Source organism: Fundulus heteroclitus, chromosome 22 (assembly GCF_011125445.2).
Source record: "Fundulus heteroclitus isolate FHET01 chromosome 22, MU-UCD_Fhet_4.1, whole genome shotgun sequence".
Lineage (NCBI taxonomy): Eukaryota > Metazoa > Chordata > Actinopteri > Cyprinodontiformes > Fundulidae > Fundulus > Fundulus heteroclitus.
The window spans coordinates 39699692-39726306 of NC_046382.1; the positions used below are offsets into that span (position 1 = coordinate 39699692).

Below are 26615 nucleotides of genomic sequence, written 5' to 3' on the forward strand. Positions count from 1 at the left end.
TGACTTTACAGAACTATCTGTTATTGCAGGCAAAATATGACTGGCTGTCTTTTCTTTATAAAGAATTGTTTAAATAAAACGACAGGAACTAAACATTATTTTATTAAACATTAAAAAATGGTGTTCCACAATTCTGTTCCGTCCTCTGCCACTAGGTGGTCCAAGTGCACTGGATGGACAGACTTCCCTATCCGCTTATAAAGCTGAGATCTAATCCTGTTTACATGAAATAAGCCTGCTCGCAAGCAGGCTTAAGCTGGCGCACATGTTGCTATGACATCAAGTGCAGGATGAGTTTGGAAGAACCAAACGATCCAAGATCATGCCAAATCGTCAACAATCAAATCCAGCTAACTGAGTTGGCGACGTACGAAGAACGGACCCCAGCGCTCAGTCAAAGAAAAACAACAAAAACAAAGCTTGTCCTTTCTGATTTCTTTGTAGTAGCTGGGTTGACATGGCAGCTTTTTTAGGCCTATTCATTAGAGGTGACTGTGAACGTTCTGAAATAAATCTTTAGGTAGCAGGGACAGGTTATACAAATTAGTCCGACATTGCTGGGAAATATGATTTACAGCCTTTTGCAAATTGTTTCTTTTTTTCTTATTAATCACAATTAAATGTTTTAGACCTTATATTTGATATATAAATAATACATTAATGAGCCAAGAAACTGTTTTTTAGGATTTGTGAAGAAAAACAGTTATCCACTCCAGGCAATGTAAAATAAAATTAACCCGCATGATTAAATGTAGCCTAATTAGGGCTAAATCTGTAGAATCAGATTTAGGTTCTATTTTGGTGAATCAAATCACCAAAATAGAACCTGTCTGACAACATAAAGTGGAAAAACAGATCTCAAAGAGTAATACATCACCATGTGGGACTCCAGAGCCATTATCCACAAATGCAATAAAATGGAATAGCATTGAACCCCTATCAGGAGTGGCTGGTCTACCAGAATCTCTCCAAGATTGCCTGATACCTCAACCTCTAAAGAGAGCAAGAAAGATCTACATCAACATCTCAAACACTGCAGGCCTCCCTTGCATCCGTTAAAGTGTTCAGAAAGAGAAGGGGAAAAGTGCCACCCATTGGTGAGCTCCCAGGCTCCACGTTTCCCAAAAACACACACTGATGTTCCCCAAGACCTTTTTTTTTTTAAATCTGAGATGCTGTGGACCTGAAAGTCATTCATTCTGACTGAATATAAACCCTTCTGCTAGGAAGAGTGGATTAAAAATCAAACCACAATATAAAAGATGTCTGTCCTAAATGTCCTAAATGCTAGATGGCAGATGCTTTTCCTTATCAAATTCCATCCCTTAAAAACAGCATTTTGTATGTTCTCGGGTCATTTTTGTCTGTTGATGTAAACATTCGGGTGTGATAACAGAAAAAAAATGTGAGGGGGAAATACATTTTCACAGCATTGTTGGTCTTCTGTTTAAGGAGCAGAACTTGGATGAACATTATGGAAGCCTAGAGCTGCCTCCCAGGCAAAGAAAAAAAAAGATATCACGTTATAATTTGAAACCTTTATTGTTGTAGCAATATGCTTTCCATGTTTGAACAATATCAAGTTATAACAAAAATATTTTAATGTTAACATGTAAAAGATTTTGTAGTTAAAGGTGCCATGACATCACTGTTTAAACTTTTTTCAAGTAGTTGCTTTTTGCTGCATATGTGAATTCTCCAAAGAAATTTGTTTTGTCAGACCAGATTTCCCTCTTCAGTCAAAGGGCTAGGTAATAATGTGCAGCTCTACCTAGTTGACTTCACTCTGATTGGTTACAAACATATTTGGAAAACTGGTCAAACGTGCCCCCCACACGCCCCCCGTGCTCACCACAGTACAGAGACCGCCCTTATCAAGGTGTTTAATGACATGCATATAAATACAGACTGTGGAAGAACCACAGTGCTGGTTCTATTGGCATTTGATACTGTCGATCACTCCATTCTGTTAGAGCGCCTGGAGAACTGGGTCGGCCTCTCTGGTACAGCTCTCCACTGGTTTAAATCCTACTTAAAGGACAGGGAATTTTTTGTATCAGTAGGTAACTTTACATCAGATGACAAAAATCACATGTGGGGTTCCCCAAGGGTCCATCCTGGGTCCCCTCCTGTTCTATGTCTACATGCTCCCTCTAGCTCAGATCATAAAAAATAACAACATCAGCTACCATAACTATGCAGACGACACATAGGTCTACATCACCATGTCACCAGGTGACTATGAACCCATTCAAGCACTGAGTAAATGCCTAGAAGAAAGCAATGCCTGGATGTGCAAAAAATTTCTTCAAAACTGAGGTAATCATTTTTGGACCAATAGAGGAGAGATCAAAAGTTAGCACACAGCTTCAGTCGCTTCAGTTAGTAACCAACGATCAGGCCTGGAATCTGGGTGTAGTGATGGACTCAGACCTGAACCATCAGAGGCATTTAAAGAAAATTACAAAGTTGGCCTTCTAAGAAAATTTTCAAGATTTAAAGGACTAATGATCTCAAAAATTAATCCATGTGTTTATCTTTACGTTTTTCACTTGTATACCAAAAAAGTGGATCAGACAGCTGCAGCTGATCCAGAACGCTGCTGCCCGCGTCCTCACCAAGACTAAGAAAGTAGAGCACATCACCCCAGTTCTAAAGTCCTTACACTGGCTCCCTGTATCTCAGAGAATAGACTTTAAAATCCTTCTGTTAGTCTATAAATCCCTGAATGGCTTAGCACCTAAATACATCACAGACTTGTTATCAGTGTATCAACCCTCTAATCTACTCTGCAGAACCAGAACCAGAACCAAACACGGAGAAGCAGCATTTAGTTCCTATGCTCCAATTATCTAGAACAAACTTCCAGAGAACTGTAAAAGTGCTGAAAGCCTGAGTTCTTTTAAATCAAGATTAAAAACACATTAGAGTTGTCTTTGAATTTTCTACATGAACTTTTGTAGTTCACTGAAACATCATTCGATTAAGTTTGTAGTCCAACTTCTCTTGATTCTTCCTTTTATGTTCTGTTCATGTACAACACTAATAACCTTGTAACTGAAATGTGCTTTACAAATAAACTTGCCTTGACCTGCCTGAACTTCATTCAGGCAGGTTGTAACACAGAATAAATGATTGAAATATCTGGACCTATCTAGGGTTGTGAAAAGACAGAATTGGCTAAAATTCTTGTGTCATTTTTACTCTTATGACAAACAGAAGCTGTTCCAAATATATACGAATGGAGCTGTTGATGGTGTTTCTGAATGGGGAATTTTTAACATTCCAACAATAAAACGCTTTGCTCTAACAATCTTTTTGACATTTGTACTATATATGATCAGGTTCTTATCATACATCGTTAGAACACAAAAACACCATAAATATCTACATTCTAATCATTATATTGTAATACATTGATAGTATACTGAACAAACTTGAAATATGTTGATACAATAAATATTTCTTGTTATAACTCAGTGTAGCGCTTCTGTTCTTTTTGCTGGGGTGGCGGCTGTATGCTTCTGCAGGAACCTGCTTAATCTACACATCAAATACTCATTTCATATGTCCTATTTTAGTTTTCATTCAAATCAATCTGACCATTGATTTGATGGAATGTTGTCCAGAATAGTGATTTGCGATTGGCCACCACCTGTGGTGCTATATTGGCAGATAGAGGTTCAAAGCAATCTTTTAATTTTCTGTTTCTTCTGACGATACGTTATATTATTGTGTTGGAGCCTGACTTGAATCTGATCATGTGTGGAGGAAGCTAAACATTAGGGTGATGGTAAGGAGGCCTTCCAGCTTCAAAAACTTGAAGCATGTCACCAAAGATGCATTGTGTCAAAATACCAGCTGAAACATTTATAAAGTCAAAGTCATCTAGTCATAAAAAGGCTAGGAAGGCCAGCAAAGATTTTTCTAACGATAAATTCAAAAGGTGTAAAATTTTGGCGGGCCTTTTCAACAAGATGTAAAATAAACCTTTTCCTTAAAAACTGATCCTATCACATTGTTTACCTATCAAGAGATGCCTGTCTTATTTCCTTCCAGAAACAAATTTCCTTTATTGAACGAAAATAATTATTGAACTAGCAGGGGTGTGAATAATTTTGGGCTCTCTTTGGTAGGAATCCAGTTTGCGAGGACATGAGTGGACGCAAGTGTTAGCAGGCAGTCCTCAGAAAGCCTTTGAGAACCAGTGAGTGAAGGTCAGCAGACTCAGAGGAGGCCTGGGATCAATCAGACCGCGGTCCCAGCACCCCAGGGAGGCCGACAGGGCTTTCACTGCGGCTTTGCATGAGGTCGGCTGGTTTTAATGAGCAATATCAGTGCAACAGGGCCTCCTGGACACATCGTTTCATCCCAGGTAACTGCAAGATAGGTCCACCTGGCTCTGTGAAAACCCAAAATGTGACGCCCATCAACTCTATAAAGGGTTCATAATGGATATACGAGCTACTGTCTATGTGGTCACCTTCAGTTAATGTTAAGGAGTGAAGGTTAGACAGCTGCCTTTTAATACTCCACACAGGCTCCCAGGTACCCATAGACCAGCCAACCCTGTAATTTATCCACACACCCATTGCTGGTCTGGACCTGTAACAAACGCCCTCCTTCTGGATGACGGACTGTTTTTATTCACTGAAGACGTCTTGCTACTTACCTCGGCTTCAAAGGTCAGCACATCCATCAGAGGCCCTTGCTTCCAGGAACAGGAGGTGTCTCCACACTCACTGCTCAGCTCTGAAACCTACGGTAAGTTTGTAGCTGACAGATTTCACTAATATTGTAAAAATCAATCAGTTCAGGCGGAAAAAGGCAGCTATGCCCCTTAAGCCACAAGGCAAATCAGTAGATGTTCAAAAACATGGAATCTGTTTCTAGGATTGAGCGCATTGTGGCTTCAAACCGTGACAGGTCCACATTTTACCTACAAATCAGTGGATTAAAAATACAAACTTTATCCAGAAACATTTTTTTTTTTTAAAAAGGTGTTGCTAAATCTTTCATGCTTTTCCATATTTTGTCACATTACAACCAAAAGCTGTAGACCAGGGGTCACCGACCTTTTTGAAACTGAGAGCTACTTTATTGGTACTGTGCCATACGTATGAACTAAAGCTGCAGAGGTCACCTTAACCTCATGTAATATGCACATGTATTTAATGCCTTTAAATCTATGTAAATATCAGTATGATATTGCAAACGGGCAAAAATATTTGAACTCAATCTCTTGTTTTTCTTGGTGCTTGTAACGTGGCAGAAGGTGGAGAAGTGCCTCATGTTTTGATTTTAAGTCAAAAAGGTCTAAACCAGATCAAAAGTTTGCCACTTCAGCTCCTAAATAGCAAGTTTCAAACGTACGACTCCGTGGCGGACGTTTCATCCACCGCGCTGAAGAAGAATCCAGTAATAAACATCACCAGGGGTGTTTACATATATATATTTATTTTTGTCTGATCGCAGCTCCAGGTTTTTGTAGAGTTTCACAGGTCAGAGATGGAGAACGACGGAGTCGCTTTTCAGCAGAGGAACCGGTCCGATTCCCTTCCTCTCGATAAAGTTAAGCACAACAGATTAATAAAACCTCGGAGTGTGGATGGTCAGCTTTAGACAGCGGCTGCTTCAAATGCCTTTCAGCTTCAAGAGTGTACAAGTGGGATGAGGAGAACCCCCGAATCTGCTCTGACGAGGGCCTCGATTCGAAGGCCGTAGACGGTCAGAAGAGGGAACCGCTGGGGGGGGGGGGGGGGGAGAACCGTTCCCTCAGAGAAAGCTCGGCTCTTTTGTTCCTGTTAACAAAGCTGCCGCACAGTCGCGCTGAAAATGCCGTCGCACACCATTAATGAACACCGCAGCGCCTCCGAGCCCTCATACACAAGTTTTTAGTGTCACACATTTGGCAAATGGTCATCATTGTCGTCATCATAAAAAGAACAAAACGGAAACATTAAAAACAGACAGGTTCAGGTCACATCAAAGTAGAATACAGACAGCATATCTTTACCCACAAACAGCTCGTTACGACTACCTAGAAAAAAAGAAAAAAAACAAACAAAAAAAGCATCACCGTGTTATACAAATGTGAGTTTTTATGCCATGACATGTAGGAAGATTGTTAGGTAAGTAGCATGGTATCGGCTCGGGATGCCTGTCAGTGTGGAACATGTCTCTGGGCCCTGCGCCCGCTGTCCTCCACGACACAAAGTTAGAAGAACCCCACAGCACGTCACAACCATTGCATTCCCAAAAGTAAGCATCCGAATCACCAGAGAAGTTTCAGCTGGACAATAGAAATCTCAAAACGTCTATTAAAATAAGAACAAAAAGGAATAGTTCAGTGTCAGCTTTATATATATACTATAATCTTTATATTTTTGTTCATTAAAACCTCATATAATAAGTGTTGCAGTGGTCATGGTCCCTGGCAACGTCATGGAAAACAATGATAGAAATAAAGACACTGATCCCCCAGTTTTTCCAGCTGGATGTGTGCGTGTGTGTGTTGGTTAAAGTAATTAGGGGCTTCTGTAGTGTGTTAAGCTTTTTGTTTACGTGTGGATAGTGTTGGTTGGTTGGTCAGAGAAGTCAGCTGAGGCCTTGATGGATTAGTGTGTAGCTGTAGTGTTTGTATGTACATCTGAGCGCCTGGGCTGCGTCTATGCGCTGGCGCTGAGGCTCTGTTTGTAGACGGCGTGGTAGGCGTTTCGCAGCAGGACGTAAGGGAAGCAGGACTCCAGCAGGTCCATGGTCAGGAAGGGAGACTCCTGCACAATCTGAGGTACAAAGATAAAAAAACAACATCAAACTCACACATTAGGGAAATCAGAGTCACCTCTCCAATCAAATCATTAGAACTGTTATTTGAAACAATAAATGAAAGCAGAAAATGAAATCCAGCACTGATCTAGGTAAAACGACCCATTTCTACCGTGGCCCCCCCAGCTCTGCTCAGGGACGTCCCCTGGACTCAGTGCAGGTGGTGGGAGACAGAAGGACTTCAGCAGAAACAACGTCCTGTTTTGCACATTTCTTAAATCCGTTCTACTCAGTTGCAAACTCATTTCTCCAGTTTGCTAGTTTTAGAAAGTGCATAATACTTTAATTTAATAATTTACTTTTTGGACAGAACCACTAACATTTAGTTGGTAATTTCATTTAACTCAGCTGCTTTCCAGGCAGAAACTCAACTTAAAGGTCTAGCTCAGAAATCTTCAGCAGGATCGAGGTCAGAGCTCTGCTGACGCTATTCCACAAGCTTAAATGTTAGCTTGCTTTGACCCATTCATTCTGGACTTTAAATCTTTGCTATGATGCAACACAATAGGTTCAAATTTGACCATCTAGCTTCTGAATAGGGTGTTTTCACTGACGTCACTGGCCAACTTCCGGTCCGCCATATTGGGTGGCACACTTCCTTATCTCTAGTTGTCTTACACGTATTATCGTATCGCGAATGGATAAGTACGCCAGCACGCTAGAGCGACCAGATAAGGACGTATATCTGAGGAAATGTTCCGTGATCGACCATATGGACCCGTATGCCCTCCACGGTGCCTTGTTTAGCAGTAATCCAGATGATCGGCCAAATGTAGAGCACAGCGACATAGTGCATTACCTGGTGTTCAGTGAAAACCCTCTGCACACTCTTGAGGAAATGAGAGCTTATAAGGATCTAGAGGCTCACAACCAGTTCACATCTGGTTATGTACATCAAGGAAATCGCCATCATACGTGGACGGGTGAGTTTTAATAAGATGGTAAAAATGTAAACAATCCGACGCAAATGTGTTGCAAATGTGTTGCACCGCCCGCCGCCGGCGGGCGGTGCGCGAAGGCGCTTGGCTGCAGGGCCGATCGACGCCGCTCGCGGCTTTAATTATTTAAGCAGAACAATGACCAGTGCAAAATTAAGTTGTATTTACCGTATTGGCGCCGGTAGGAGCTGCAGATCATAAAGCCAGCAAACAGTGGGAACACAGCAACTCGTTCAAAGGTAAGCTGCGTTCAGACGGGCTCTGGCCCATGCTAGTTTAGTAGCTGCTAACCGCCAGTGCTAACAACCACTCGCGCATGTAATGTACTTTTAACTTGCTGCTATGTGTTTCAAACGTTTAGAACACACTCTCATTGACATCGGGATACTGTGGAAAGTTATGTTCGGTCGACTTACAGCCGCGATCCAAGCGAGCCGACTCTTTGTTATCGCTAACAGTTGTTCTCCGTGGTTGCGCCTCCAGGCAGGAAAGCGGTGGAAAATTAATCTGTTTCTATGTTTTTCCCATGGCGATCATGTGTTGCGCTGTTACAGCCCACAATACAGCAACGGTTTACCATGGTTGAAATCAAGTTAAGGTGAAATTAATCAAATTAAAACACGGCTGAGAGGGAGTACAGTATGCGGTAGTAATAGGCAGTAGAGGCGGCGGAGGCAGTCAACATGACAGCCGCGGAAAGTAATAAGTCATAACGCCCAAGCCCTATTATTAATATATTCTTCTTATATGTTTTAAATGCTTAACAGTTAATTACCTGTGACAAAGTGAGCACCGCAGACTCTGGCGTATTCCAGCTTAACACCGTCCAAATCGGACCTGGATATCCGTGTCAGCCATAGGTGACGGCGTTGTTCAGACAGCTGTTTTGTTTTTTTTCACACTGATTCACTATTAGGGCTGGTAGGCGATAGAAAGAGCGTTGATCTCCACCTCCACGGGCCGTGCAACCAACCATTAAACACGTTTTCCCCATTGTTCACTTCCAATACTGCCTAAGGCGTCATACAATGCAGGTCAACGGTGCGAAACGACTGCCACCCAATATGGCGGACGCGCTGAGTAGTCACGTGAGCGTGACGTCAGCTGAAAACCCCCTATTGAGGACAAGTGGAAGACCCTGCATGTAGACCTCCTCTTTGCTGTTGCCTAACACCAGCACCACTGGCAGAAATATTAACCCTAGCATTCAGCCCCTCGCTTTTACTATTCCTACATATTTATTATCACATCAACCTCATAGCTTAAAGGGGACATATCACGCTTTTAAATCCTTCCTTTTCACAAAGAAATCATCCAGTTCTGGTCTATATAAAGTGGAACTACCATGCTTTGGTTTGAAATCGTTGTTCATTTACCCCTACATACATAAACTACCGTATTTTCCGGACTATAAGTCGCATTTTTTTTTCATAGTTTGGCCGGGGGTGCAACTTATACTCTGGAGCGACTTATGTGTGAAATTATTACACATTTTTACCGGTATATCATTACACCTGTTATTTTCACACCAAACCGCAAGAGGGCGCTCTAGGCCTGTCTTGAATCAGACGTAAGCGCCGTAGAAGCGGAAGTGCCGCATCTTCTACCTCCGGAGTTAACGGAGTTATTTGAAAGTGAACCAGAGGATGAAGATTTCACTGGATTTTAGTTATTTGGAGTGACACGGGCGCTTTGGTTAACTTCTACGCATGTTATTTATGCTATAGTTATCTGAATAGCTTTTAATATATTATGTTAACATACAAGGCACATTCTCAGTTGTCATGTAGCGTAAGCTAACCGTACAATTATACAGCCTGTTGTTGCCTCCGTTCTATTTTTATTTAAAATTGCCTTTCAAGATGACATGTCTGTTCTTGATGTTGGATATTATCAAATAAATTTCCCCCAAAAATGCGACTTATACTCCAGTGCGACTTATATATGATTTTTCCTTATTTATTATGCATTTTATGGCTGGTGCGACTTGTACTCCGGAGCGACTTATAGTCCGGAAAATATGGAACTACAAAACTGGCCAAAAGGGGCCATTTTTGTAGTTTAATGAATTGTGTGGACTACAAATTCACAGCAGAAATGGTGGATTCATGAGGTTGATAAACTGGAAGTCAATAACCTCGTATAACAGCTCAGCAGCAAATATTCTGACACAATTGTTCAACAAACATAATAGAGAACAGAGAAAACTGAACGGCTTAAAAAATATGACCCAAACTGGGGCAGGGAGGTGTGGCCTAAAATGAATAACGATAAATGGACGATAACACCATCACTCACACATATTTGTAAAAAGACATGTGGATCTATGCGGTCTGTGGGATCCCAGTCCAAAACGCTGTAATAACCAAACCCCATGGCTGACCCCAAAACCTCTAAGAATTCATTGTAGATCTATGTTGTCTAATCATGTCAGTGAAAGAATGGCTAAAAACAACAGAGCCCCATATTAACGTGCTTCATGCCCATGCCGTCCTCTCACCATGTCCAGCAGCAGGTAAACAGACTCTCTGTTTCGTGTGGTCATCTTGTCCGTCTCCTGGCCGATCTTCAGGAGGCTGGATGAGGCCAGCTGCAGAGACGCACAGGGAGGCAGCGGTTACTCACAGGTGCCGCTCGGCGCGTCACATTTACAAGCTGGCAGAACAGCGCCGTGTCAGGGACTTGACATCTGTCCCATCACGGCTGTTTGCACTAAAAGGATTCATCTTCTCTGCTCCGCGTGAGGATTGGGTGAGAAGCGGTGACAGAATGGAGGCACGACAATTAGGAATCATGGAAACATTTCTAGCACTTTCACAAAAGGTGCTCCACACAGATCTGCCAAACACGCTGAAAATACAACAAACAACAACAAAGTGTAGAAATAGAGAATCAAGATGGCAGGAAGTGAGGCGTTTCTGGGTAACGGTGAGAACATAGTGTCTGCTGTACTTCATTCCATCAAGAACAGCAGGGAGGTAAATCCTAGCGGCCCAGCTGGCTTAGAAAGTGAGGAAGAACACTGGTCATTTTGAACATTGTTGCCAGACTAAAAGGCTGAAACATGATGCAGACACCAAGGTAGCACACATTTAGTCAAGATAGAAACCCTATTTCAAGGAGCGAAATCAAATAACTTACAGCCAGGAACTCCTTCAGGCGGTCCTCTATGCTTCCCTTGTGGATGGTGAAGAGAGCCGCAGCAATCTGATTGATGGCTTTGGCCAAACAGTGGATGTTGTTGCAGTGGCCTGTAGGGGGCAGCAAATACAAACTCTTAAAGACCACGAAGTCTTTTTCTTTTAATTCCATACCCATTAAAAAAAAAAAAACCCTGCCTTTCAGAGCTGAGAAATGCTTGGTAGTGCGTGTGGGACTGACCGGGCAGACTGAGAACTACGGACGTCAGCTGTATGTATAACGGAGATAACGGAGCCTTAGCTGCATAAAAAGCTAAGAAATGTGAAGCGTGAGGGTGGGAGTGTGAACTCACAGAACGCCTAACGGGCCGGTAATGAGGCCATGTACAAAGAAACGGCGTCAGTAAAACCAATTGTTGGCCCCCGACGCAGTCTGCATACTAACCAGAGCGCAGCCTCTGATAACTTATTATCCTCTTTAAGAGCCCCTTATTAACAGGGCGGCCTTTCATTTCAAGGTTGTTAGGAGGCAGCGCCTTCATAATTCATCCTCTGAGTGACAAATGTCTTTGATGGCTTATCAAAAGCCTCATTTAACGACAACAGAGGGACTCTGCTGGGCCAGATGTTCAGCTGACTTTAACCCGACTGATCCCTTTATTAAAACACACAAGGTTTCATGAACCTAACTGGATAAACAGGTCGTTGAATATCACAGCCGGTATAGGAATTACACGCTGAAAAGACCAGGAGTCCTTTTTGCATTCCAAACATCAAAATAAGAATAGCGCAGTGGATGCTGCTCCTTACTGCTTTCAGCCTCTGAACCGCTCTGAGCTTTAAGGCTCAAAGACATCAGAGGCAAACACCAGAGAAAACCATTTCAGGTCTAAACATAACGGTAATTTAGAGCATTTGATGCTTTTAAGGCTTAAAATGCTCAGTAATTTGATATAAGAAGATCAACAGTTTGAAACCAGGGGAAAAAAATTAAACAATTGAGCGTTAGACATTTGTCCCTGTTAAAGTAGCTGTGGGCGGATTATTTCCATGACATGCAGCAGGAGTACGGGGAGTTAGCAGCACGCTGCCTCTATCGTGGCTAAACGTTTCAGCAGCGACACAAAGCTGTTCTGGACTCCAACATCTCCAGATTTCTACAGAAATCTATGGTTTCACTGAAAGACTGAGCCGGTTCTCCACCAGCGCTCCTGAATCCACTGGAACTAAAGCTGCTGACTTTACAGAGTCAATCTGCTCATCAGGACTACGTTCTCCATCACCCTGCAGGTATTCTAGTCTCCTTTGCTGAAACGCACGGCAACAAGCAACCCCGCAGCTCAGCGGCTTACCCTCAATGGCGGGGCTGTACTGCGACATCACATTGCTGGCCAGCGTTGGCAGGGAAACGGCCACGAACACCATCAGCAGACAGGCGATTTTATACTCCTCCTCTGGACTGATGTTCTCTGCAGACAAGCAAACACGCCACGCTGTGAGCTACAGGCCGCGCTGTGTGACGACGTGCGGAAGCCGTGTGGGACGTACCGCTCTTCTGGGAGGACAGCGCCACCACCAGGGCCGGGTCGATCTCGCAGGGTAAGCCGGCGGCCGAGGACAGCTCGTAGACGTTCATGGCCACCTGCAAACAGCACACATTCCCTCAGGTCAGCACCAGAGGGAGAGGGGATCCCCCTGCTGGGTCTGCGTGTGAGCGTGGCCCACCTTCATGTCCGTCTCCCGGGGGATGTGGTCCTTGAAGTCCTCCACCGAACTGACCAGGAAGGGGATGTGACAAGACAACACCTACAGGGAGGAAAGAGGTGAGACGGCGACAGCCATCTTCATTCATCTCAGCTCCCCACCCTGCCGCTCTGTGTGTGTGTGTGTGTGTGTGTGTGTGTCTTACATCTCTCAAAGCTTCCTGAGCGAGAGAGCGGAAGGATAAAATGACGCCAATGATGGTCATCCTCTTCAGAACGCTGTCCACAGCTACAAACAGAGAGATTATTTCAGGATGCGCTTCATTGCTAAGAAATTAAAGGGAAAAATAAGCAGAAAAGTCCTCGACAAGAGGAGAAACCACAGATCTGGAGATATCTGATAGGAATCAAGATGGCGGCTCATCAGAGGGGCCTCTGTGGGATGAAAATGTGAACGTGTGAAGCCTTTAGCGGCACACACACGTCATGGCGTCTACACTCAGTGTGTAAACACACGGTATTCAGTGAGTGGTGTCTGCGGGGCTGATGGAGCACGTGTTCCTGCTTACAGGTGAGTTTCTTGAAGAGCGCAGCCATGTGGTCTGGTTTGTCAAAGCTGGTCCTCATCTGGGTCAACACCTCCATGTTTTCCACCACCAGTTTCTGCAAACAAGGCAAGCAGAGATGAGGAAGTACAGTTAGCGTTCAACGTACGGATTCAGGGCCCAGAGCAGCAGGACGTTTGGGTCCCTGACCAAACCCAGCTCCTGATGCGTGACGTTTGCACACCGGCTGTGATTTTATGACGGGCAGACGTCCAGCTAAACCTGCTGGAGTCCTCTGGACAGCTAGAGTTAAAAACACTTCCTGTTTTACAGCAGCTGGAGCACAGCGTGTTGCTCACCCAACACATCTGGATGTTTCTAACACCTTTTTCTCTCTGCGATGAAGCTGCACAAATTACAGCACATTTATCATCCTCAGAACATCACCACATGACATCTGAATATGACAGGAAGTAGTCGGAGGGAAACGCTTTCAATAAACAATGTTGCTGACACAGAAATGTTCCAGAAGTTGGATAAACTTATCAGACTCTTGGGTCTGTGTGTGCAGAAACAATAGGCAAGTCTTTCTTAATGCCATGTTCTGACAGGAGGCCATGTGAGGCGGCGTCGCACCGACAGCTGCTGAACTGAAGCGAGAGAGTTAAGGAGACGAGTGGCACGGATTTTAATGAAGGGACTCAGTAGCTATGCTTCCATGCACAAAATCTCACCATCAGACTGAAATGTATTCAGATTAAAAACCAAAAAAAGAATCTGATTGTACCGTTTATAAGGCACTTAACTCGATCATAATGTGTGTATGTGGACATGGCTTTATTCAGACTAGAACCACTCTGATATGCAGTTATCAAAAAAATAAAAAAAACACAGAAAAGGGAACTTCTGTCTTTGCTAAACAACAAAAGAAGTAAACAAATCAGTATTTTATGAGTTTGTTTTCTGAGCGCCAGGCTGGACTTGCATGATGTTCTAATTATGGCTGAGGCGTTACTGAATAAATAACTATTTTGAGCTCTTTTAATGTTTCGAACAGACAGGTTGCATCAGGAGGACCGACAGTTTTGCTACCCGACGCATTTCCACCACTAAATGCAGAAATGCGTCACGTTTACGTCGGCACACTCTGGTCAGTTTGCCACATTGGGAATAAGTTGATCCTGACACGCGTTTACATGCACGCAGATGGGATTATCAATCAGGGACAACTAATCATGACCAGAACATTGTTCATTTGGTGGGAGAGGAAATGGCTTCTATTTCGAGCCGAGTCGACCCCGTCTGCTCAATCAATTCAGAACCGTTACACTCTCCACCTTCTTGCTTCGACTTTCAGAAAGACGTAGAGGGTTCACAATATAAAACACATTCATCTGTTGCTGAATGTGTAAAACAAACATTACAATGTTGACTAGCAGCTTGTAACCAGCTCTGTGAGAACGCCTCTGTCATTGCGTTTGTTACCTTTAGCTCAGCAACCTGCGACGAGATGTGCCACATCAGGCTCTCGCTGAGGAACTTCATCCCGTACGGCCCCAGCAACTCAGACAGCGAACGCATCTCTGCACAGAAGCACATTTTAGCATCGTTAAAACCTCTCCCCGCCCCCCTGGACAGCCGACAGAGCGCCAGGCTGGGCGTACCTGAGATGTCTGAGTATTCCTCGGCGTTGAAGGTCAGCTCGTTCTCAGTGGGCAGGTTGACGAAGGCCTTCATGGCGGGGAAGTAGGCGATGTGTCCGTTGCTGACCTGGCGGAGCAGTGTTTCCAGGTACCTGCGCGAACACACACCGGGTTCAGGCAACCAGCAGAACAGTAACATCAGCGTTTCACCACTGAGATAGATTAGGACCCTAAAAGGCAGCAGGACAATGGAGTCACTGCAGCGCTTTTTAAAGAGTCGACCCTGATCACGGGGGAAGCTGCATTCCAGCCTCGGCAGCTGCAGTGACTGTGAAGTGCAGGTGTGTGAAGATGTGTGTGTGAAGATGGCCCCTGTTCAGGCCCACCCACCAGTTTGTGTAGAGGCTGGTGATGGTGGGCTCCCCGTGGCTGTCCAGGTGCTGCGTCTGCTGCAGGAGGACGTTGTTGAACACTCGGGTGATGTCGATGGTGACGTAGTTCTCTATGGACTGCAGCACCGTCATGTAAGCTCGCACGCTGGTCAGCAGCTCGCTGGGCTTGGCGATCTCCTGGGTGGCCTGGTTGTACATGGTCATCCCCACTATGGACCTGGAGACACGCGGGGGGGGGCGGCTCAGACGGTCAGGCCTTTCACAATATTAATCTACGTATAATCACTGCTTCTTAATTAATAATCATGCTAGGAATTGCCGTTTTGACTATTTACTGAATCTTCTCTGGTTTTAAGCACAGGAACTAGAAACAGCTGCATGATTGACGTGTGATTTCTGAAAAGGTCGAGACAAAACACAGATGTTCACCTGCTAAACCACAGCACCGTATCGTTGTTTAACTAAATGGAAACCATGAATAGAAGCAGTGGTTAAAGTTTAATCTTTCTCCATAATCTGGTTTGGGGGGCACCAACACCACCATGGTGGACCACTGCTTTGAGGCGTCTGGCTTCTCCTAACTCGCTGCTGTGCGGTACGGCCAGACATCTGGTCGCTTTCTTCTGACCAAAGTGGATTTTCTGGTTCATTTAAATGAAGTTCAGCAAGCTGAAGTCGGGCTGCCATGTTGTTTTTAGACAGTAGGGGTGTTACTCCAAACCACGCAGTCTAAAATTAATGTTTCTGTTTAACATGTTAATCTTTTAGCTCTTCTGTCTGAACTCTGAACTTGCTAAAACTTCCACTCCTAGTAATACTGGAAACTGTCTAAAAATAGTTTCCACTTGTAAATAGTCTCTCTATGTAGAAAAGTTGGACTTTATTTTTCTTTAACCAGCAGTGCCAGATTAATGAGCAGCAACGATTGCTTCTGTTAGGTCATTGCTGAGATCTTTCCAGCTTGGCATTGTGATTAAACACACATGTGTGTCACAGACTGGCCTGTGGATTAAAATCAGCATTTAGGGTAATTAAATCATTTAAAATCATTGAGACTTGGTGACTAAGCTGCAGGGCGAGGAACTCTAAAGCGGACAGAAGCAACAGCTCAAGCTGCGTGTAGATTTACTTGGTGAATCGGATCTCCAGGTGCGAGGTGAGGTACTCTCTCGGTGTGAACGTGTGCTCCCACACCGCCAGGTTGGGAACGTAGTTGATGGAGAAGCAGAGCTCTGACAGCGCTGTGTGCAGTTTATCCAGACTGGGAGGAGAGAAGAAGAGCAGCGAGTCAGAACGGGTTCTAACAATATGATTGGCCGTTTACCCCAAGATGACGAATATGGATGTGTCATTACTGAATATATTAAGGCCAACACTGATTGGCTAAAGCCCAACCCGACACAATGACTGGACTGTAAAGACATGCAGATGGACAGCGACATAGAAACTTGTGATCCAGGCTCTTGGTACTGACTTGGTGACCATTAGCCGGTTCTTCCTCATGCTCTCCACTCCGGGTTTCTCCCTCTCCGGCTCGCCCTTCTTTCCTGTCGCCTTCTTGCTCTTCTTGTTCACGGCCTGGCTGATGGTTTTAGCGCAGTGCTTCGGCAGCAGCTGAGGAGGCAAACGGAGAAACAAAAACAGGAACCGCACACGGCGTTAACGACGCTGCGCTTCAAGCGTTGCTGCCTAATTATTAATGAACCATCTGCTTCTGAACCAGGAGGCCAAACGGGGGTTATTGCAGCTGGTAAAACACGGAGGACAGTACAAGCTGATGGAAGGAATTCAGACAGTGCTCGCTCTAAAATGTCGGGAAACACACTTTGCCCTCCGTGCACCCAGGTGCTGGATGCTGCTCACGGACGCTGCCTCAGGTCAAGCGACTCAAAGGAATATTAAACTATGCAGTTTTATGACTGAGGCAGGAAATGGTCCAGAGCTACTGGTAACTTCACCATAAAAAGGGGAACTGTCTATACCTCTGTGCTGTGAGGTGGTTAAAAGGCAGAAAACAACCGTAAGCCATTATGGTTTAAGGCTAACGTGGGCCGATAAACGTGGGATATGGAGAGGAAAAAAAAAACACCTGAGAGCACAAAAGATTTCCATAAGCCCAATCTATAACCTTTTCCTGCAAATGCTGCTTTTTCTCTCATTTAACGCAGTAACAATTTGAGTGTCTAATCAGTGAAAAGTGTTCACATGCCCGCCAGGTTTGTTTATTTGGTGCAAATGGGTCTATTAAGGTTTAATAATCAACTTGCGTCCTGATGCTGGGACCAGTAAAACAAGCCAAGAGGAACAGCTTCCTGTTTTCAGCCTATAAAGCCATAAAGTCAGCAGCTGCGGGCTAAATGATTAGATGCTGGGGGGGGGGGGATAAAAGCAGAACTGTGATTGTTTAAGCGCTCCCACCTGGTCGCTGAGGGTGCACTGCTCCGTGCAGATGTCAGTGATCAGGTTTCTGGCCTGCTTGGCCATCTCGTCCAGGAACATGTTGCACAGCGACAGGCTCCGGTCCCCTATGTGGTGACGCTGGAGAGAAGAGACAAACCTTCAGCTGCCAATCGGCCGGACATGCTTTGACTCACAGTACCAGGCCAAACATTCATCTCCAGTAATAACCGTCTACATGTTTACACAAACCGCTTCAGTTACAACCTGCGCTTCTGTAGCACAACAACACAAAGTAGCTGGTTCTCAGATATATAAAAATGAGACATGCATTATCCTTCACCCGCAGTCATGTAACGTTTCTGCTTCTTTGCGTCACATTTCTCACTCTGTACGTCATCTTTAACCCCGCGGGTGATCTGCATGCTCTAATCAATTATAAAAAGGCACAGACTGGAGGTTCCACGTATTCAAAATGCATCCATCACCCACAGCATCATCTCTTACTGAGCCGGGTGTGCAGCTCCCCAGCTCTCTCACCTCTTCAGGACAGAGCTCATGTGTGCAGGACATGAAGTGCGCGCAGAGCAGAGGGAAGCAGATGGAGTGGCGGCTTTGGGAGGGAAGCTCCAAACACTGCTGGAACATTTTCTCAAATGCGCGGCTGTAGAAACTGCACACATGGAAATAGTGACGGCGAGATGGCAATAAAAAAAAAAAAAAAAAAAAAAAAAAAAAAAAAAAAAAACGGAGATTTTTTTTTTTATTATTATTCATCTAAGGCGATTAGAGGCGGATTTTACCAGAAGATGGACAGGTCTGACGTCTCCACCAACATCTCCACCAGGGAATCCACCATCTTTGTGTGGAAGATGATGGTGTTCATCATTTTGCCGAGCTCCTTGTGGTCGGCTATGCCGAGACTCGCTTTGGAGACACTGGTGTAAGCCTGGGGGGGACGAGAGAAGAAAACTAAGTCTGAAGAGGATCCAGAAAAAAAAAAAAAAAAAGATGCTTTTTGAAAATTTTTTGCTCTACTGTGTCCAAAAGTCCCAAAAAAATGTTTTTACCTGCAGTCTGAACCAGTCCAGTCTCATCCCCCTGAAGTCAAACACATCTCCGTCTTCCACTGAAAGGCACCAAGTGTTTATTTAACCCAAAATAAAACCCACAGCCCTTCAAAAGCTCTGTTCTGTCCAATAGTGGAAATCGACATGTGAAAACAGCAGCCTTAGTCTGTGGAGCAGCCGTATTGTTTTTCAAAGCACAGAGGTAACTTTAAAACAAAGTTTTCTGACATGAAGAAACTGTTTGAGCCGACCACGGTGAAAGATGGCGGTGCGTGTGAACATAAAACTCCTCGGATAAGACGACGCACCGTTTTACTGCGGCTGCTTTCCATTTCTGTGTGTCTGGGCCAAACCAACGGCAGACTCTACGCCGACTTCCCTTCTAACCCGCATGTTGTTGCTTTTTTACTGCTATAACAACTCAAGGATTTAACGCAATAATAAAAAGCTGTAAATGAGAGCATAGTTGGTTTTCTTTTTTTTACTTTTATTACATCATAACTGCTGCTTTCCTGATAACATCAAGTGTTTGAAAATATGATTAAACGCAATTATTTCAGCAATACAACTGCACTAAATAATGCAACGTATACTGAGGTCACAACTTTGATAAGAAGGCCTTTTTGTTGAGAGCAGGATATTGTGCTTTACTATAGGAAGGTCATACAGTGGTAGCCGTATAATCTATTGTTAAAAAAAGCTGTTCATTGGTTAAAACTTTTTATTGGAACAACTCAAATGATCATGCTAACATTTGACGCTAACATTACCATCCCTAGTGCGAGTGGTGCATCAGACAGGAGCCTTATCTGACTCCATCTACCTTCTTTATGATCGCCCAGTGTTTTTGGCCTAATGTTCCACCTGGTGGTCCACAAATCCCTGTTGTGAAACTTCTGGTTGTGTTCTAGGCTGCGTCGTGCTTGCTTCCTCCCTCTGGTGCTTTCCTCATCCACATCGCTACAGTTCAGGCATCGGGCTTACCTTGTTTGACGCTCAGAGAGGTCATGGTGTTGACGAACGAAGACATGATTATGGATTCATCCTCCGGACAAACTGACAGGTTCTGTTAGATAAAACCCAGACACAGAACTGAGGTGAGAAGAGATGCGGATCAGAAAGAACAGCTTTGACCTTCAGCGCTTTACAGAAAATCTCCCAGACGAACAACAGCGGAGACTGAGCTCTGTGCTTCGTTTGCTTTGAAGGAAAACGTCCTAATGACGCCAGTGTGGGGACCAATAGGGTCCCCACACTGGGAAACACTCCATTCCCAGAACGTTCAGTCGCCATCTTATCCTTACCTGCACCATCTCGTTCAGAACGACGGCATCAAAGCCGGACAGGTACTGGACGTAGTAGCGCTGCATCACAGGGCCGTATTTCCTGACGTGAGCTCGGAGCTCCTCCATGTAGAAGATCAACTCTGCAATGTGCCTAAAAATATACACATAAACACATCAGTCCTGGGATGAAAGAGGAAAACAAACAAACAAACGGGCCCATAACCAGCGGTAAGACAAGCCACTGAGTGAAGACCCGTGCAGTCACGCTCATTCAGACGTGTGCTCAGGCTTACTTGTCTATGAAATCGTCGGTGCTTTTCTTCTGGATGTTGTCTGCGTGCCGTAGCAGCCAGATGATCTCGTCTCGAGCGAACGACAACGCCATGAACACGAACAATGCCTGGATGGACCCAAACCAGGACACGTTGAAGGAGGTGGAGGAGGGGGGGGGGGGCAGATACCCATCAAGACAAATGATACCAAGCAGAACTCAGCAGAGCCTCTGAGAGGGTTTCATGTTTTTTAATGGTTAGTGTTCCCAGAGATCTTGACCATGGCTTTTTCACAGAGCTGCTTTCATTATTGAATTGGCTAAAAGTCTCTATATGAGTCGAGATGTCCGCTGTGTGTGAAAGGAGAGCAGTCAGGGGGGGTTGGAGAGTCACCAAATATCCTTTGTTAGTTAAGACATCAGCTAGAGCTTGATATATTTACTATTTTAAATGTTATTTCTCTTGAACTAATGAGGCATTTTATTCATGTCTTCTGTGCGTTCTCTCTTCTTACCTACCATCATTTTTGGGCAGCACTTTGTTGCAGCTTGTTTAATGCAAAGCACTGAAGAAATAAAGCTGACAGTGACAAACTGGTTCTGCTGCCAAATCGGTGCTGGTGGCTACTTAGAAAGGGTTTTCCTCTTTGCGCTGCCAGAGCAGCATTGAAACATTTGAATCTTTTTATCCACTCTGCAGCCGCAGAGCAACACCTAGAGCAGTCCAGAGCCATCCCAGTAGCCCAGCACTGTAGATGTCCTGCTGGCCATTCGTCAGTCCGTCTCACCCACAGCATCAGCCTGTGTGGCTTCAGCACTTTGCTTGCACTGCTGGCACATGATTAGGGAGCCTACCGCCTACCAAACAATCGCCTTTCACAATAATGTTCACCGCGAGGAGAGACTGTGTTGGCAGCTGCTGTTTCCTGGAACTGCGTTTAAAATCTGTGGTGAGCCAAATGATCAAGTCACATTGACACGGAGAGGAACATGCTAGCGTTAGCTTAGCCGGACGGCTAACCGTGCAGCGTGAAAACGTCGCTAGGCAAACGGGAACCTACTACAGACCAGCTGTGTGTGTTGAGTCGCACACACGTTCAGAAACAAGTCCTGAAGTTACGGACGTTTCAGGCGACGTTTTACTACGGCATCATGGTAGCTTGCTGATCGAACTGGACCTGTGTTGGAGCAGGACATTAAAGCTGTTCAACAGAACCGGTTGGGACAGAACTGTTCCTGTCCAACGGTACTCCTCGGTACATGCTGCAGCACCAGCACTGACTTAGCATAGAAATAAGGCTGGTTCCAGATCCTAACCAGCGCCGGTTCCTAGTTGGCTCTTTAAAATAGCAGCTTTGGTTTTCTCTAAGAACAACTCATTTAGGGGGCATTTACGCTTGTGAACGCTTCACAATCAGCTGATCTCTGATTGGCACCAGACTCTTTGAAAAATGGGAATTAAACAACGTTTACAGTTTTAAACATTTACCAAAAATAATGAATAAGCAACAGAGCAAAGCATGAGCTAGCACCCCTTTAGCACTGCAACCAGTTTGGTGTTTATGCTGCAATCTGTAGCTGCTGGACTTCCCTGCAGATCTAGGGTTAAACGCCTCAGGATCTAAACATCTAAAAACATGTGATATTTTAGCTCCAAGTGATGAAAACTAGTCGAGTGAAAAAGGAGCAACACGTTAGCAGTGTGGCTGGTGAACACCAAGCCATTTAAAAGTGATATTTCAGCGTCACAGGAGGCTCTACAGGATGGATTTGGGGCCAAAAATCCAATTTGCAGCTTTAGTGTTTATTAGTCATTCTCAAAGAAAAAAAAAAGTATGGATATAAGCTGGCTTGGTTTACAGTGACGCCCATTCAACAGCCTCAACTAAACAACAGATGCTACATTTAGCAGTTTCAGGGGCAAGAGAGTCGATCAGTTCAGAAGGGTGTCAAACAAAAGGAGCCGATTTTATGTCACCTTTGGGCCTAGAAGTCCGGGCTGGTCGGCTAAAACGGTCGCCAGCTCCTTCAGAGCTGATCGGAGGAACTTGCGCCTCTCTCTGTGCATGGAGCCTCTGCAAACAGACACGCAGACAGAGGGAGGCTGTCAGAGCGCCGCGCTCAACACGAGAGGCGCGATTAAAACGCTATTTTGACACTTTCAGGACAATCCCGAAGAGGAGAGAAAGCAGGCAGAGGATGAGCGACGGCAGAACAATGAGAGTGGAGATGAAAGGGAAACATGGCATAAGTAATAAGGATAAAAGCTGAGATGAGACAAAGAAGGGGGGATAAAACGGGGTAAAGAAGGTGATGTTTCAGAGTGAGGCTCCCTGAAGAAGGCTCAGCGGGGAGGAAGAGCAGCTGATATGACAGGTTAGAAAAAGCCCAGCCATAAAGAGAACAAGCATATAAATTAATAATACGCAAAATGTAGACAGTGGGAAAGGAAATAAAACTAAACTGTAAGATTTTATGTGTTTAAAGTTTCAGTTAAGATATGATGAAAGGAGCACAAACAGGATTATAGTCAGACTTACGCGTGAGACAGCGCCTGTTCTTTGCACTCTCTGATGTCATTGATGCGTTTGTTATACCTGACAAGAAGCAAAAGGGGGAATCAAACTCTTCAGACTCCTCCTCTAGTCTCTGCAAGAGTCTGAAACTTCCAAATATTCATCAAATACCAGCAAGCAGGAGAAAATGCCTGCGGTCTGGATCCCAGAGCTAAAGAGTGCACAGAGCTCCTACCCTCTGATGTTGACGAACAGGTCTTCTGCGGCCTTGTGGATGTGGAAGACCTCGTCCCTGAACAGGCAGAGGCAGGTGGAGCTCTGCAGAGCCAGCTTCCACAGAGACAGCGCCGCCGCGTCGCTGTTCAGCGCCGCGTGGCACAGGATGAAGCCGACTGCAAGGGGAACAGAGACCGTGACGTCAGGCTGGGGTGGCCGAGGTTTCACTACGAAAACTTTGCTGCGTTTGCACGTCTCCTCCCGAATCAGACGGCCTTTTAGGTGGTCATGACACCGTTTCCATCTGCAGCAGCCATGGGCTTTTTTTTTTTTATCGTCGAGAGGAAGCTTTTAAAGACCTCAACCAATAAAACCTTCAATTATTACCAAAGACATTTTGACTAGAGAGGCACTGATCAGAGATTTGTCACTGAGGTCTTTTCTTATTGATTCCTATTTCTCTTTAAAATCTATACTTAAAGATCAAAACTAACTCCCCCCCCCCAGAGTTTAACTCTTTATGTCAGCATGCAGTCGCTGTGAAACAGGGTTTTACTCATTTATACGACGACAGAATGATTTCAGAGTCGATATTTGAATCCTCTTTAGCATCTTACATCAGCAGGTAACACGATTAGCACAATTCCCATTGCTACTACACAGCAGCATCTGTGCATACTCTCTGATGCTTCCCATAACGGTGAATTTTCCAGAACCAAAACATTTCCAAATCCAGCAGGTTTCCTGACAGACAGAGGCTGAAAGGATAAAACAGCATGTTTGCTGCAACACGTCCAGCTGCTCTCGAGCCTAAAAATGTCTCACAGGGGTTACCTGCTCCTTCGCCAGCACTACTAAGGTGAGGTAATGCGTACCTAACTAATTAGAGTATGAAAAGACTAAAAGGGGGAGGTGGAGAGGGAAGGAAAGGACCTGCTGCTGCTGAAGTCCAGCCCTTGGTTGCAGCAGCCTGAGAGGAACCAACATGGCGCTGGAGAAGACAGCAGTTCTTTTTAAGCTGCTCGGGTTCAGTGATGCTGAAAGCAGTCGGCTCTCAGTCTTCTTCATTTAGAAGCAACTTCCAAGCTGAACAGTTTTGCCCAGTAGCGCTTAGGTTTTACAAGAAACTTGCTTAAGTTGAGCTGGAAACAGCTTGATTCAGCCCCCCACCAGTGACCCAGTGGATCTCTAATTTGGCCTGTAATTAAAGCCCACATGTTGCCACCTGCTGTCCTAGCATGGCTGTTTCAGGGTCTGTGTCCGCGCTTCCACAACGTTTTCTATTAACCCTGTCCATGGTGAAGATACATCTACTAGGAGCCTCATTCAGTGCTCTGGCAGAGGCCTTCATTAAGGTGGGATAGGACTTACACACGATCCATTTCTCCATGGCGTCCAATGACAGGTATTCACAAGGCATCTGAAGACAGATGAAGCAAAGAGGGTTTCTGTGTTAGCGTTTGAAGAAAAATAAGAAGTTATGAGAACAAAAGAAGAGACACGGGATGCATTTTTGTCAAAACACATCTTGAGCTGTTTGAGTACTAACAGTGTCTGACTGAGCAGGGTTGAGCATTGTGGAGGGAGCAGAGATCAGAGAGAGCAGCTGGGCGTTCCTCCACTGGTCGGCGGACAGATTCCTCCTGGGATAGACCATCTGAAGGCTGATCAACGCGTCCGACAGCGACTACGAACAACACAGAAAACAATGCCTGATTAACTATGTACGCCGCAAACACATTTCAAAATCATTTTCAACAAAATTAGTGCTGCACCACTCCACAGGCCAGGGATGAAAATACCATTTCTCTTGATATATTATTCGTTATCTTATACTGTATTGGAGCAGGTTTGGTACCTTTCCATGTGGGACAAACTCCTCCATCATCTTCTTCAAAGGATTCTCGTAGTCGACGATCATCTGACCCAGCCTGGGGTATTCTCTGTCACTGAAACACACACAAACATCACAGATGATCACCTGTGACGACGTTTATTACAGCTGGGTGCTATGGAGCAGTACATGTGGTAACACCGAATGATTACAACAAAAGGTGGACTTTATGCTGACTGGATACGACTACAGCCTCACAGATCGATTCTAAATGCGTCTCTAGCTCCGAATGCGCACGGCAGCTCTCTAATGCGCTGCGCCTTTGCTCGCCGTCAGTCACCTGGACCCGTGGGTCATCTCGTGGGCGTAGTTGTACAGTCCTATAATGGCCTTCCTCTCCTCTATGCGGGAGAGGATTATCATCAGAGTAGTGTATGTCACCACCAGGTCCAGATAGTTCTTGGTCAGGTCAAAGTTCACGGTCTAAAAATAAAGCCACAACAGAAAGGTTTAGATAACAATGCGTGATTATAATATTTCACAAAGTGCAAAGGGACATACTGGAGAAAAAGAGCTGAGGAAACAAAATCTATCTGGGATGATAAGTGAAGCATGCTTTTCTGCTTAAATTCATGTTTCTGCAAAGTAAACGTCAAAACTTCCTTATTCTCACACAGACATCCAGGAAAAAAAAAAAACAAGACATGAAAAAGAAAACAACGCGGCTTACAATGTCAAAGAAGACTTGGCAGGCATCAATCGTGTTCAGCAGCTCACACACGTGGTCCTGTTGATGGGCAATAAAAAAAACACAGGTTAAAATCACAGGAATGGCATCGGCTCTTTGATATGAGGCGTTACATACTGAGAGCGGTAGGTTTTTTCACTGCGGGAAAGCTGGTTTATTTGCCCTTAAATGTTGCCAATAACCAACCCCAAAACATTCTCAACAAATGCACCTGTGAGTTGAGCTGCAGGGCTGAGTATGTGTCCACGCAAAACTGCCCCCCCCCCATCCCCCAGAGCCAAGTAGCTAGTAGTAGATGGAGACGCTGTGATGTGTGGGCCAGCCTCTCTGATGCAGGAAAATCTTCCCATTGGAGGAAATCTCAATAAAAAGACACATCAAGATGAGATTCTGATCCAGCAGATTTCCCCAATCTGAGCAACTGGACTCTGTCCTTCAAGATGGAAGCGCTGACGTCCAACAGAGACCTCCAGCTGAGTGGAGGTGCCTGCCCACACACCTGACCTCAGCCCCACTGAACACTCGTGGGTTCAGGTAAGTGGTTCATGCCAGAGCGGCCAACACAGCCACATGGACAGACCCGCGAAAAACGGCGGCTGGAGAATGAAACGGCGTCCCGCAGCGGTGTGTGACCAGCGTGAAAAGGAGGCGCCAGGCTGCGGTAGCCGACTACGCTTCTTCCATGCACAACTGACATCCTGTTTGCTAAACAAATAAAACTGCTAATTACCAATGAGCCTTGTGTCTTTAAACTTTAATGATTCAATCTAATGAACGGCAAACGAGAATCAACGGCACAATCAGCTTTCTGCCGTCAGCAGAGACCATTTGGCATCATTTTCATGGGTCCAACCCCCAAAGATGGATTGTCCTCACAAATAAGAAAACTTTCAACATTGTCAAAGTATTGTTACAAACATCATTACTTTCTGTGCTAAGTTTTTATTATTAGAGACATGGTTGCATTTTTTTTTTTTACCTTGAATTCCATGACGTCGACAAAGGTAAAGTAGTAGAGAGCCAGGTTCTTCAGGATCTCTGACTTCTCCTTCTGCAGCGTAGCCAGCTGTTGCTGGAGAAACATGAAA

The 26615-nt window shown here is 44.8% G+C and overlaps 1 protein-coding gene across 7 annotated transcripts in view; it reads right to left on the reverse strand.

Annotated features, from left to right (window-relative positions):
- Positions 1-5437: 5437 nt before the first annotated feature.
- Positions 5438-26615, reverse strand: part of nckap1 (NCK-associated protein 1) — a 51371-nt gene continuing 30193 nt past the window's right edge. For 3 of the 7 annotated variants that reach the window (XM_036126774.1, XM_036126772.1, XM_036126778.1), the window contains 29 exons: positions 26507-26599; positions 25510-25566; positions 25120-25262; positions 24804-24894; positions 24495-24632; positions 24317-24365; positions 22965-23121; positions 22754-22810; positions 22192-22288; positions 20236-20342; positions 19961-20093; positions 19641-19722; positions 18657-18715; positions 18390-18535; positions 18094-18259; positions 17608-17727; positions 16664-16803; positions 16319-16450; positions 15188-15406; positions 14819-14949; positions 14640-14737; positions 13179-13272; positions 12816-12898; positions 12632-12712; positions 12455-12548; positions 12259-12375; positions 10908-11017; positions 10267-10356; positions 5438-6785 (listed from right to left, as the gene is read on the reverse strand). In XM_036126774.1, the coding sequence (XP_035982667.1) occupies positions 6669-6785; positions 10267-10356; positions 10908-11017; positions 12259-12375; positions 12455-12548; positions 12632-12712; positions 12816-12898; positions 13179-13272; positions 14640-14737; positions 14819-14949; positions 15188-15406; positions 16319-16450; positions 16664-16803; positions 17608-17727; positions 18094-18259; positions 18390-18535; positions 18657-18715; positions 19641-19722; positions 19961-20093; positions 20236-20342; positions 22192-22288; positions 22754-22810; positions 22965-23121; positions 24317-24365; positions 24495-24632; positions 24804-24894; positions 25120-25262; positions 25510-25566; positions 26507-26599 (3201 nt within the window). In that variant the 3' untranslated portion in view covers positions 5438-6668. The remainder of the gene's footprint in view (positions 6786-10266; positions 10357-10907; positions 11018-12258; positions 12376-12454; positions 12549-12631; positions 12713-12815; positions 12899-13178; positions 13273-14639; positions 14738-14818; positions 14950-15187; positions 15407-16318; positions 16451-16663; positions 16804-17607; positions 17728-18093; positions 18260-18389; positions 18536-18656; positions 18716-19640; positions 19723-19960; positions 20094-20235; positions 20343-22191; positions 22289-22753; positions 22811-22964; positions 23122-24316; positions 24366-24494; positions 24633-24803; positions 24895-25119; positions 25263-25509; positions 25567-26506; positions 26600-26615) is intronic. The other 4 variants (XM_036126776.1, XM_036126775.1, XM_036126773.1 and 1 more) reach the window with 3 other exon arrangements.